The following is a 14,789-nucleotide window of genomic DNA, read 5'->3' as shown; positions in this document are numbered from 1 at the left end:
TCTTCCAGACCCAATTCTGGTAATATAATATCTCATTGATGATCCCTTTATTGACCTCATTCTCTAAGGTGAAAATTATCTCAACTAAAGTTGCTTCTCACCTTAGCATTTATTTTATTCTTCTCTGTACTTTACTATGGTGTTTATGGACAACTGTCCCCTTGTTACATTCTAAAATTGTAGAAAGAAGTCTATCCTTGAAAAAAGTCTATCTTATCCAAGTCACTCAATAACTCAATCAACCAATCAAGAAACATTGATTAAGTGTTTACCTTATCCTAGGAACTGTACTTAACAAAGGGGATACAAAAAAAACCAAAAAACAAAAACACAAGTCCCATCCTCAAGGAATTCACATTCGAATAGAGAAGACAATATGCAAACACAATTAGGTATACCTGAGATATAAACTGAATAGTTGGAAAACAGGCTAAGAGGGGCGTGTAAGTGCAGAATCAGTTTGGACCTGTGTCCTCCAGTACATGGGATTTTGAGCTCACCCTTAAGGAATTTCAGGGAACTAACCAGGCAGAGGTACAATAGTACAGGAATGGGAAATGGCGTGTCATGTTCAAGGAGCTTAGGATGGCCTGTGATTGGAAGAGAATGAGGTAAGTAGACTGAAAAACTAATAACTTATCAAGTTATGATGAGCTTTAAATGCCCAACATTGCTTGTGGTGGTACTGGAACTCACTAAACAGGACAGGGAAGGCAAGGGAGGAAAGCATATGGGGAAGGTGATCTAGACAGAAAAATCTATGCTTTAGAAAAATAACCTTAAAAGCTGAGGTGGGAAATAGGGAAATATTTGAGGAGGGAGTCCAAATAAGCTATTGCAATAGTTCAGAGCAGAAGAGAAGAGGGACTGAATTAGGTTTACTTCTATGTTGGTGAAGAATATTCTGTCAGATAGACTGATACCTAGAAGATCTTGAGTTTGAGATGTCCAAAAGATAGTTGATGATATGCAACTAGAACTCAGAAAAGAGACTTGGGTTGGATATGTTGCTACTGCTGTTCAATCATTTCAGTCATGTGTGGCTCTCCATGAATCCATTTGGTGTTTTCTTGGCAAAGATACTACAGTAGTTTGACATTTCCTTCTCCAGCTCATTTTACAGATGAAGAAACTGAAGCAAGCACGATTAAGTAACATGGCCAGGGTCACACAGCTAGTAAGTGTCTGAGGCCAAATCTGAACTCAGGAAGATGAATCTTCTTGACTCACTGCCTGACAGTCTATCCACTGCATCATCTAGCTGCCCACTCATACCTATTATCATTTATTATTCTATTATATTTTCACCTTTGAGAGGCAGGGATGCAGAATGGGTGGTTGCTATTATCCCTATATTATAGATGAGGTAATTGATACTTAGAGAATTTATGTGATTTGCCCAGGGACACACAGCTAGCAAGTAATGAAGCCAGGATTCAGACTCAGGCTTCCATAACTCCAAATCCCATATTCTATCCACTGTTCCTCCTAGCTTCCCAGAAACCTAAAAAAAAAACACAAGTCCAACAAATAAAATACTTGAAAATTAAGCAAATAACAGACAATTTCTTGCTGTAATACAAGCAAGGTCATATCACAACTTTGTAATCCCTGAACTTTTCCCCTGTATCAAAAACCAGAAATGACTTACATTTGCTGAAAGTTGAGATGTGAGGGTTGCAACCTTTTCCTGTGATGCGACCAGTTCCCTCCGTAGTTTGTGAATTTGCTGAATTTGAGAAAAAAAGAATTGATTTTTCTAGTTTAGCTTGACTTCCAAAGAATATGATTCTTATTATATTGAAATACTAATGACATAATGACATTCTGATGATATATCCTGGAATGAGGGACACCATGAAATCTAGTAAAGGTCAAACGGACAGATATTAAACAGATGGACAGACAAATGACAGAGCCATAGAGATGACAGATAGATAGATAGATAGACATATAGATAGATAGATAGATAGATAGATAGATAGATAGATAGATAGATAGATAGATAGATAGAGATAGATAGTGAGAGAGAGATAGACAGACAGACAGACAGAAGGACAGAACATCTAATTTATTATTATTATTTACTAAATTTAAGACTGTAGTGGCAGTACTACGAAGTTTAAAAAAGCTTCAAATATGGGGCCATTGACTAATTTATCTCTATAGCAGACCTTCGTAAATCCAGAGAGGCTTGTCACCAGCAGGTTAACCAGCAAATGATGAGTTTTCTCAACAAAACCTTATAAAATATAGAAGTATTCTGCTCTGAAATACTAGTAAAGGAAAAGCCCCATCAATGAAATTCTAAGGGGATAGGTTTTTAAAATATCTCCTTAAGATGACCTTTATGCCTTCATTAACTGATGATTTGTTAAGGATAGATGAACTTGTTTTACTGAGAAAAGAAATACTCAATTTAAGACGCAATTTTCAAATTGGGATTCTCCATATAAAAATTTTAAATCCTTAAGAAAGAAATAGCATTTTTCAAACTTCAAAATAAAATTCCACTTGTGATAGAGTTGAAGTAGAGAATGGGAGAAGGGAGCATGCTATATGTTAAATATCATGAATCAAATTTGAAAACAAAATAATTTTTAAATTCCTCTGAGCTCACTTTGTCTTTACCTGCCCCCCACCACTGCTACCACAAAGGCATTTTCCCCTCTCATTTTATATCCTCTTTCAAACTTATTAGTAACTAATAACATTAGAAATAGTTTTAAAATATTTTTAGTCTTAAACTGTTTTAAAAATACATTGGCTTTGGTCCTACATTGGCAAAAGTTTCCAGATTCTTGTGTATTTATGCTTTGCTGCTAGACTTCCTGTGGTCTCTCTTCACCTATATCAATATGTCCAGATTTACCTACTTTAAGGCCTGTAGAAAAGTCTTTAGTTGATAGGTATGCCAAATCTTGTCTCTAATACACGGGTTTCAGGAAGCGATCAGTATTCATGTTGCCTAATGTACTGGGGATGTCCACACTTCCTATTAGTGTACTTTTCATTAAATTATACTTTAATGGGTGTTTACGATAGTTTTGGTATCTGGCACATCCATTTGTTAAGATGATGAGAAAGTATTTATTTTTAGTGAAAAGACAAACCACTTAAACTGTTACACATTAATTTAAAATACCAAGTTCTTTTCCCCAAAATTAACCCAGATGTTAGGTTAAAAATAGAGTGGAAAATAAAGATAAGATGTTTAACTATTTATTATCTTCATTTCAGAGTTAATTCATAGATTGATGTCACACTGATAATCTTACCAATTACAAGTATGGAATTTAAATACTTATTATCTTGGTTTGGTGAAATTTTTAGGGCATTTAAGTATACAGTAAGTCTTATCCTTATTGATTTTTTGACTTTTAATGTTGAAAATCTTTCTATTCATAAAAAGCTCTGCTCTCTAATGACAATTCTCCTCTGTAGTGTAATCTCTGGTAAATTGTTCCCAGCCTGAAAGAAGATTCCTGAAATGGTTCAGCTAAATTCTCTCTCTTGCACAGTCCCAGGAAAAGTTAAAGTCTAACATGGATTCATTTGCATATTTGCTCTGGATGATTTTCAAAGAGGGTAAGTTTGGGGATACTTTATTCTACTACATTTCATAAAAATAGTAGTTTTCTCTATTAAGAGAGCTCTAGAGCAAATGGAAAAAAAAAAACAGCAGGCTATCAGATGTTTGCTTTGTTGGTAAATTAGACCTCAAACTATTACTGTTCAAAAAGAGATACATATTGGTGTTGAACACAGCTCCAGTTATTTTCATATATTTTAAAGGACTCTGGAAGTCATAGCCTTAGATCTCTAGATATAATGTCACCAAATCATCTCATTTAAGATCCTGTCTGTTATATATTTAAAGTGATTTGGGTCCAAAAATTATCTTTCCTTTAGTGGTCTATTCAAACAGAAAACTCTAATTTGATCCCATTCTCTGCATGGATATTTAGAGTTTGAAATACAGTTCATCTGCGACATGATCCAGAATGCATTCAGAAGAAATTCTATTCTAAAAAGAAAAGGAAAAATGCATAATCACCATATTATGGGGTGCAGATAGTGAAAAGGAAGCTGGAACTGCCGAGGAAGCAAAGAGATTAGATATTTTTTGATCTGTATCAAGCTTTTCAACCATGTTATAGGCCTTGGGAAAAAAACCATATGGTTTACCATGGAAGGTAATTTAGGCATTTGAACTTCATGGACATGCTTCAGTCTACCAACTTTAAACACAGAAATGACATTAAAATCGATGTTGATGAGGGAATAATTAAATAAGGATTACAAGGAGGGAATTTATCTGCATGGGTGGGTGCCAACACATCTTTTATCCTCATCAGAATTGTTGCCTCAGCATAAATCATCCAGAAAAATCATTATTTCTCTTTGAATTATATCTAAGTTAAATTTCTCCTGGCAAAGTCATATCCTATACACACATACACACACACACACACACACACACACACACACACGCACACACACACACACACACGCACATACATACACACACACACATTCTTTACAATCCCAAATTTGACTTGAACATGATAAAGATATATTTTCTGATGTTTTTATGGGATTAGAATCACATGCCTTGCACACAGGTCTCATGAACCAGCCATCAGGGTCTTAAATGACTTTGAAAATGACCACATGGGTTAGAGTGTCTGAGTTAAAGTCACTTATTTTGTGCTCTAAATATCTTACACCTAGGAACCAGGACATACTGTGAGATTCCACAGGCCTGAAGAAATGAAATTGCAATAAAATACCAGATAGAGAAGAATCTGGCCCAGAAATCAGGGTAGTGAAAGTGTCTACAGCATTTCTTTTGGTGGAGATAATTCTGGTACCTTTCTACAGTCTTTCTGAAAAATATTTTCAGCAAACAGAAGAGCCCATGTTCGTTCTGCAATTGTATCATGGAGACCTCTAGTGGTAGCAATGTTCCATTATTCATGAATTTTAACATTATTAACATCTAAGAATGCTATTAGGACTTAGTCAAAGGAAACTAGAATTAATGATAAGAAGGAAGGAAGGAAGGAAGGAAGGAAGGAAGGAAGGAAGGAAGGAAGGAAGGAAGGAAGGAAGGAAGGAAGGAAGGAAGGAAGGAAGGAAGGAAGGAAGGAAGGAAGGAAGGAAGGAAGGAAAAGAAGGAGAGAGATATAGAATAGTTGGTAGAGGAGATGATAGAGAGGTAGAGGGATAAAGATACATAGACAAAAATAGAGATGATACAGAACTATTATTATTATATATTTTTACCTCAGAATGTGCTTTTTCTTCAGCCTGCAAAAGAGAAACAGAGTGACTTTAGAATCAAGGAAATTTAGCATACATACAAGTGAAATGCATTCTGGGCTTACATAAAGTTGGTTTTGCTTATTAACATTAGGCATGATGAACCAGGAGAAAAAAGCCTATATTTAAAATAAGTAGTTAAAGTTAAAATTTTGAAATAAAGTAACTGGGCAGAAATGTAGATAAATTTGCTTGCTGTTTAAGCTGTGATGCAATGTTTGATTCTGAAGCAGGAAGACCTGCTTTGAAATTTGAGTTTTCTCACTTAGCACCTCTGTGAAATTTTCCTGGTCACTTGAGAAATCTGGAAATTCATTTCCTTCTCTGAAAAATGAGAGGGGTCAGCCTAGAAGACCTGTAAGTTTCTTTCTAGGGCTAAATTGATATTTTATATAATCTTTTAAGAACATATTTTTTTTTTCTTTTTTTAATAGGTCAACAGAAAGGTTTAAACATAGTATACACATCCTGAGCCATCTCCAGTCATCCTGATGAGTTCCAGGCCACTGGACCCAGATGGCTCAGGAGAAGATAGTGAGGTTGGTGACCTTGCATAGTCTTCCCTCACTCAAATCAAAGTCAACTGCAAGTCATATCATCATCTTGATGTCATGGTCCCCTTTCGAGAAGGAAGGATAAAACACAAACAACAAATGTGAAAAGAACCCTGGATTTAGAATCCAAGGACCTGGGATGAAATCTAATATCTGCTCTTTATTGCCTCCCTTTCATTGGTTAAGTTATTAGTTACATTATTTTGGTTTCAGTTTATTATCTTTGCTGGTAAATCAAGAAGCAATTGGACTTCATAACCTTATGAAACTTTCCAACTCTAAATCTATGATAATGTGGTACAGAATGAGTTAATGATGTCAGCAGAATCAAGATATTTGCCACTTAAAAATCGCTTTTTTTTTTTTTGTGATTGGCAGCATAATGATCATAGCATCCGATAGAAACCAAAAGAAAAGCATGGGGAAATCTGACTGTTTCTAGTTAGATTTTAAGGTCCATTCTCCGTGACTTATGGGAAAAGCAATGATTCTTGTAAATCCCACTGTGGAAAGCCAACTCCTTATTTACTAATCCTAACATTATCTTAAGTGAAGCTAAAAAAAAGAAAAGTTGCAAAACAAACAAAACCAAACAAGAAACCAAAAACCAACGTTGCTGACCTCTGCTGATCACCATAGCTTTCACTAGCATTGTCTTTCCCTATTAAGCCACAAATCAGCAAAATGAGAGAGCTAAGTCTGAAGCTGGTGACTAAAAGTAGCTGATAAACATCTTTTAGTTCAACAGCTTATGAAAATAAGAACTGTTGGAGTGGTCTGCTGGGTGTTTTTGGTCTCAGTTGTGAAAAAACAAACTCTTAACTCTGGTTACCCTCTTCACGCTGGGTTACAATAAAATGCTAGGAAATGAGTTATGGGAGCCATTTCTTTTGGGAAATTGCCTCATTCTAGCAAAAGCAGGAAAGGGGACAATGCTACTGAATAAGGCAACTGTGTTCATTGCGTTGAAACAGTTTCATTTAAAACCTGAAAGGAAATCTTTTCTGTTCATTCTAATTGTTCTGATTAGTTGATACAAAAGTACCTGTAAGTCAAAAAAAAAAAATCTATTTTTTTCTTCTTTCCTACAAAAATGAGTTAAAAATAAGCTAGCAGAAAAAAAAAAAGGTTAACCTAGATTTTTGTAGTTTAGTCATTTTTTTCAGTTATGTCTGAATCTCTATGACCCCATTGGGAATTTTCTTGGCAGAGATAAGGGAGTGATTTGCCATTTCCTAATCCAGCTCATTTTACAGATAAGGAAACTGAGACCAACAAGGTTAAGTGGCTTGCCCAGGGCAATCAGCTAGTTAAGGGTCTGAGGCTAGATTTGAACTCAGGTAGAGGAATCTTTCTTACACCAGGACTGGAAATTTAGATGTTGTATTTCAAAAGCAATTACATCATGTTTACTTCCATATGCCTGTGCTGTCCTACTGTAACTGTGGTTAAAACAATAGCAGTCCCCCCCCATAACATAATTTCTTTTCTAAATACTACTACTACTACTACTACTACTACTACTACTACTACTACTACTACTACTACTGTTACTACTACTAATACTACTGCTACTACTAATACTACACACATACTATAGAGAGGTAGATAGAGACATGTATATGTATATATATATATATATATAAACACGTAGAACATATTATATATTTACATATACCATATATAAAATCATAATATTACATATTGAACAAATCAATGGCAATCAAAATTGGCCACATATTTTAAGACAGAAAGGATATGATATCACATGGAGAAGGATTTGAACTCAGATTCAAATGCTACCTCTAGTACTTATTCCCTGTATTGTCTTGGACAAGTCACTCATAGATTTAGAGCTGTCCTGGACCTTAGGGACCTTCTACTTCTACCCTCTGGTTTTACAGACAAGAAAGCTAAGGGTTAAGTGACTTGCCAAAGATCACACAAATAGATACTTCCTAGCTATGTGATACTGGGTAAGTCATGTAACCCTTTTTGCCTCAGTTTCCTTATTTGTAAAATGATCTAGAGAAGGAAATTGCAAATCACTTATGGCAATTTAAGGTTAATGGTGGTTGGGTGTTAGAGTTAGAGATCTTCCCTGACTATTAATAGGCCTCAATACCTTTTGCTAATTTCTATTGAGGCACTGGGTCAGAAGGTCCTATACTCTGGCTCTGAAAAGTGTATAAATACTCAGAGGCGAGGTTTTACTTTGGGGCTTAGTTTTTGGAAGAAGGTTCGTGTAGCAGACTAGACTCTGGGCAGCTGCTGGGAACTCCCCTCCTCCCCCCATGCTTTGAAAACCCAGATGATGGTGCTTCTCTCTCTGGTAAATTTGTATGAATGGTCAGACAGTTGGAAGCCCAGTCTGTTGGTTGATCTTTAGTTCTCTGTTTGTATTTTCTCCAAAGTTTAGGGTATTGACTTTTTCCCCTGAACAAAGTGAATGATATATGTGCTTGATTTAAGTACATTGTTGACCCCTCAAAAGTTGTTTTCCTTTTAGAAAAACCTGTACAACAGGCCCTCCTGCATATATCAGGGTCTTTGCTGTTACACCACTCCAAATTATTTGCCAAAAAAACCCCAGATAGGGTCACAAAGAGTCAGATAGCAATGAAATGACTAACAACAACATCCAAACCTCTGATGTACCCAATAAGAAAACTAAGGGCCAGAAAGGTTAAGGGCAAACAAGATCTATAAGACCTTATCAGTTTCCTCATCTCTAAATGAGATGATTGACCTCTATGGTCTGTATTTTGATTTCCTAATCACGTACAAGTCACACACAAACATGGCTTGTTGATCTCCACGGCAATTTTCTATCTCTCTCTCTCTCTCTCTCTCTCTCTCTCTCTGTCTCTCTCTCTCTCTCTGTCTCTCTCTCTGTCTCTCTCTCTCTCTCTGTCTCTCTCTCTGTCTCTCTCTCTATCTCTGTCTCTCTCTCTCTCTCTGTCTCTCTCTCTCTCTCTCTGTCTCTCTCTCTCTGTCTCTCTCTCTCTCTCTGTCTCTCTCTCTCTCTCTCTGTCTCTCTCTCTCTGTCTCTCTCTCTCTGTCTCTCTCTCTGTCTCTCTCTCTCTCTGTCTCTCTCTCTCTCTGTCTCTCTCTCTCTCTGTCTCTCTCTCTCTCTCTCTCTGTCTCTCTCTCTCTCTCTATATATATATATGTATATATATATGTATATATATAGGTATATATATATATGTATATATATATGTATGTATATATAGGTAGTCCCTACATTTTATTTATTTTTATTATTTTTCCTTCTTTAATCATTTTCAAAACTTTATTTATTTTTAATTTATAAAATAAAACAGCATTTCTATAATATAGCAGAATTACAAAAAGATGATTGCACATGAAACTACAAATCTATTCCTCCTTTCTCTTAAATAAATAATAACTATGCTAGACTTGTTCTCAGTAAGGCATGACAAAAACATTTTCGTGACTGGATTTAAGAAAATAATCACTCTACTTTGAAATGGCCTAAAATGATCATAATACTCTTGGTGCTATTATATGAAGTAGTCTTTCTTTGTTCCACTGAATTTTCCATTAACATATAGTTCAAAGCTTTCTACTGAAATCCATTCTTCCCTGAGGGTTATAAAACAATTATATAATATATTCTCTGTTATACATATTGGTTCTTGTTATTTGTTGACTAAAAAGGAATAACCCACCCTGTCAATCTCCAACTGGAACATGCCATTTAGCTGTCACCCTCATTCAAGCCCTCATCACCTCTTGACTGCAATATTGTAATAGCTTAATTGGTTTCCCTGAATCCCATCTCTCTGCTCTTTAATCCATACTACCCCTAGCTATAGAATTGATACTCTAAAAATTGAAGTCCCATCATTTCCTTACTCAAGTAATTTCAGCTGTCATTATACAAAGTCTAGTAGCAAACACAAGGCAAGTACTTAGTGGCCTTCACGATGTAACTCCAAATTATCTTTACAAACCCATCTCAAAATTGGTCTTCTTCATGATTATTCAAACTTGGTAATATACTGTTTGATTTTCTGTGCCTATAAACAGGTTGCCTCCCTTTCCCTTACTCCTCTCTTCTGGTAGATAAACTTTTGTCAAAGCCTCAGGTATTATTTTCTATATGATGTCTTTCCAGATCTCCCAAGCTCATCCTCCCATTCAAAGACAAAACAAACAAAAAAGCAACCTACTTTGTATTTACTCCGTACATATTTTGCAAATTCAAACCTATTTCCTTACTAGTTTTCCCAAGTAGAATGTCAAGTCCTTGAGAAATAAGACATTTTTGCCTTTATATCTTTCTCTAGAGTCTATCATAATGTCCTGCCCATTGAAGAGTCTCAATAAATACTTACTGAAAGGCATTCTGGGGCTGATTCCTAATTTGGCCATCTACTGTGACCTTGGGCCAGTCATGCCAACCCTCTTGACTTGGGTTGCCTCCAGAGTCTCTTTCAGCTTCACACCTACAATCTTAAGACCTGTAACTCTTTCTAACCTCTACACTTTGGCTTATACTTTTCACCTTCCTTGAAGATGTTTCTTTACCCATTCTGCCTGCTAAAATTCTACCCAGTCGTTCAACACTAAACACCTCTTAGTTCAGAAATCCTGAGGGTATTCCCCTCCCAGTTTGATTTTTTTTTTTTTTTTGAGTAAGCAGACTAGGCTATCTTTTGCCTCATTTCTCACCTAGCCTTAAATCACTGATGGGTGTTGCCCCAGACAAACTGAGACTTGGGGAAGACCTTAGTTTAAAAAGGCCAAGGTCTCCCACTGCTTCTGGAGTCACCTACAGTCATTCTGACCTATGTTTTGCCCCTGGACTCAGATGACCCTGGAGAAGATAGTGAGGCTGACTTTACACAGCTCTGCCTCACTTAAATCCAATTCACCTGAAAGTCAGGACATCCCCCTCCTGGTGTTATGAGTTCTCTTTGAGAGTGACAAACAAATACCAATATTACACAGCCAATTTTGATCCCTGACTCCCACTCAGCCTAACATAACTTCTGCTTGCTCTAAAATTCTATATTATTTTACTTGCATTTCTCCCGTAACTTGTCCCATCTTACCCTGCAGGTACTCAATGGCTGCTGGACTTTGAATCAGGAAGAGTGGATCTAGCCTCAGACACATAGTTAGCTATATTACTTAGGTTACCACATTGACCTAAGCAAGTCTCTTAAGGGGGATCAGCCTAATAATAATGGGACCTACTTCTCAGAGGGCTTTTGTGAGGATAAAATTTAATGCTTTGTAAAACTTAAAGTGCTATGTAAATGATAGCTATTATTATTGTTATTGTAAATATTAGCTATTTTTATTGGCATGGTTATTTAAAAATAGGTCTTACTTCCTCTGCTAAAGTAAAATGCCTTGAGGCCTGGAAGGAACCATGACTATTTTTCTCTGTTACATTTTCTTACCCTCCATTTCCAGGCCCTCCAGGGTCTGGTGTTTGCTCAGGTGCTTCAAAAATTCCAATCTGAATTAAAGTGGATTAACATTTTCATAGTTTTATTAGGTTAAATTTCCTGGCTTTCCTTCCCCAGTTCTATTACTATACTTTTAATCCCATCACCATGCTTCTAACCCAAGCCTTAACTGACACCATCTCCCTGAGTCTCTTTTCCCCTCTTATTGAATTGTTGGAGGTTGGAGCACCAAGCTCCTCCTTTCATAGACTATGGAAATTGGATTTTTGACACACTCCATTCTACATCTGCTGCTCTGCCTGGTTTCAACTCCATGGAATAAGAAGTTCCTCTACCAAGTAACCCAAGGTCCCCCACTTGCACTCCATCCCACTTTCCTACCTCCTTTTGTATTTTGTCTCTCCCCATTAGATGGTGAACTCCTTGAGGGCAGGGATTGACTTCTTTTTATTAGCAATTTATTAGCTTCTTTTTATTAACTCCTCAGGGCTTACTACAGTGCCTGGCACACAGTAAACCCTTAATAAATGTTTATCGAATTACTAGAGTAGATTGGATTAGAGTATATTATTTTCACTGTAATTTCTATTGGGCATTTCAAAATTATTTAAGTACTGCGGCTGAATATGAAAAACATTTTACTCCATAAATTGAGAATAAAATGATTTTTTTTAAAATTTGAAATGAGGAAATTATTAAGTTGTTACAGGAGTCAGTCACTGAATATCTTTTTTTTTTCCTTGCTCCTCTGAGACAGGTATGATGGCCTGGGGGACATCAAGGTGAGAAAGCAAGAACTGAAAACAGCCAAAAAGTACTTTATTTTTTTCTCATCCAAAACAGTGTTAAATAACACCTTTGCTTCTAGGATATCATCCTTACTCTTCAGTCAAATTGACACAACGTGGAGCTTGTTGTGGCCGTTGGCCAAGACAACTAGAATCTAAATGCAGTGAGACAACTAATATAAAACGTTATTAAGAAATTCTATTGAGTTTTTTTCCTTTGAATCATATAATTTGTTCCCTTTCATACTGGGAAAAATTTTAGAATGATAATGAAACTGTTTAAATTCTAATCCTTTTTCAAATTTAAATGAGGGACAGAGATGTAGGAAGACTTCCCCTTGTGACATTGTCAGGACCTGTGATTTCACAGAGAACTGTTCTTTTTTGACAAAAGGACTTTAAATAGTTTCTTGCTAATTTATTCTTTGCTCTTTGTCATCAAAGTTGAAAATCCCACAAAATGTCTGTACTGGAATTTTAAAATACTTTCATCTTTACTCTCTCATTTGAGTAAAGAAAGAAAGAAAAGAAGCAAGGGAGGGAGGGAGGGAGAAGGGAAAGAAGCAAAGAAGCAAGGAAGGAAGGAAGGAGGGAAGGAGGGAGGGAGAAAAGAAGGAAGGAAGTCCGAATTCTATGATGTATATATGGCAGAGTAGGAAAATGAGTCATGTAAATGACTTTCCCAAGTTTATTAACTAGATATTGGCTGAGTCAGTTCAGGGCTCTTCTGCTGTAATGGACAGTGATGGTGAGAAAAATACCTCCTATTAGAATACTTCTTTGCTACTATTAAAGAAGTTTAATTATATACATGTGTGTGTATTACCTGTACAAATATGTCATATACTATAGCAATATATATGTAATATATATTATTGAAACTCCAAGTGCAGTGTCATATTGGGAGGATTATTTTTTCCTCTGCACACACACACACACACACACACACACACACACACACACACACACACACTGTCCCTCAGTCTATCCAGGTGCTCCTTAACACACGTCTCATCATCTCAAGAGCAGGGATACTTAATCTGGCATCCAGAGACCTAGTTCATCAACAGATTTCCATGGGGTCATGAGATTGGATGGGGAAAAATACATATTTCTTTCAATATAATTTCTTTCCTTTGGAATCCTACATACCTTTTTTTCTTCTTCACAAACCTATACTCTAGATTACATTGCCAAAGTGGTCTGCATGGAGATATGAACACCTGCACTGAAGCATATTTAAAGTCCCAGAAATTATCACTTCACTTTCAATTCTACATCTTTTCCCTTTTGTCATTTCTGGTGCAGCTTAAATTTAATTACTTCCTCGCCTCCTTCCTTGCCCCCAAAATCATGACCCAAATATTAGGCAACAGAATTCATCCTGCTCTTCTGTTCATTATTGAGACACAGTTTGGCTCTAGATTCTCTCTCTCTCTCCCTCTCTCTCTCTCTCTCTCTCTCTCTCTCTCTCTCTCTCTCTCTCTCTCTCAACAAGCACAACTCTCTGTCGGACACTATGTACAGGATTATTAGACCACCCCCAAAAAAAACCTTACATCAAAACAAAAAATAAAGGAAGAAATCAAGATAAAAAAAATAAATGAAATATTGCCTGCTCATTTCAGGCTCTTCATGACCCCATCTGGGGTTTTCTTAGCCAAAAAACAAAAACAAAAACCACACCTTTCAGGAGTTTGCCATTTCCTCCTTTAGTTCATTTTACAGATGAGGAACTGAGGGAAATGGGGCTAAATGACTTGCCCAGGGTCACAGAGTTAGTAAGTGTCTAAGGTCAGATTTGAACTCATGAAGTTGGGTCTTCCTGATTCCAGGCCCAATGCTCTATCCACTGTAGCTAGCTTTTCCAATAAAACTGCCTTCCTTTGTGGTTTTCATTGCTTAATCTTTTTCATTTGATTTTGTCTTTCTTTTTAATCAGATTTCAATTCTTTTACATATACTTTTTGCATACACTTTCTTAATTTCCATCACTATTCTCATTTCTTTGTAATCCTTTCACCCTTCATCTTATCTTAGACAACCTAAGTATTTTCACTTTCATTCTCTCCATAAAAAATAATATTGCAACTCCTCTTAGCTATTTGAATTCTTTACCCTTCTTTTCTTTCAAATATTCACTCAAATGATCATAATGAGATAATATTTTAAAGTGCTTACTGCAGTGCTTGGCATATTCATTGTTGTTCAGTAATTTCCATCATGCCTGATTCGTGACCCGATTTTTTTTTTTTTTGCAGAAATAATGGAGCGATTTGCCATTTCCTTTTCCAACTCATTTTACAGATGACGAAAATGGCAAACAGAGTTAAGTGACTTGCACAAAGTTACACAGTTTAATAAGTGTCTGAGACCGGAGTTGAACAAAGAAAAATGAGTCTTCCTGACTTCAGGCCTAGTACCCTATCTACTGCACCACTCAGGGCCCCTAATCTGGCACATTGCAGGCCCTTAATAAAAACTTAATCCCTTTCTCTTCCTTTCTCACTCTCATTTTTATTGCAGAATCAATTCCATAAGTATTTATAAGTGTTTAATAAGCATCAGACACTCTGTTAGGTGGCAAGCATGTGATTGAGACAATGAAAACAGTCACCATACTATGGGAGAATAGTTTTATATAAATTACTTGTTGAGCTATATTTTTTTAAATC

At 36.2% G+C, this 14,789-nt stretch overlaps 1 protein-coding gene across 6 annotated transcripts in view; it reads right to left on the bottom strand.

Annotated features, from left to right (window-relative positions):
• The window catches only part of NAV3 (neuron navigator 3), a 1,098,252-nt gene that overhangs the window by 70,453 nt on the left and 1,013,010 nt on the right, over positions 1–14,789 (bottom strand). For all 6 annotated transcript variants that reach the window (XM_072655445.1, XM_072655444.1, XM_072655443.1 and 3 more), the window contains 2 exons: positions 5,290–5,313; positions 1,652–1,729 (listed from right to left, as the gene is read on the bottom strand). In XM_072655445.1, coding sequence (XP_072511546.1) covers positions 1,652–1,729; positions 5,290–5,313 — 102 coding nt within the window. The remainder of the gene's footprint in view (positions 1–1,651; positions 1,730–5,289; positions 5,314–14,789) is intronic.

This window comes from Notamacropus eugenii, chromosome 3, assembly GCF_028372415.1.
Source record: "Notamacropus eugenii isolate mMacEug1 chromosome 3, mMacEug1.pri_v2, whole genome shotgun sequence".
Lineage (NCBI taxonomy): Eukaryota > Metazoa > Chordata > Mammalia > Diprotodontia > Macropodidae > Notamacropus > Notamacropus eugenii.
This window is presented reverse-complemented; position numbering and strand designations above follow the sequence as displayed.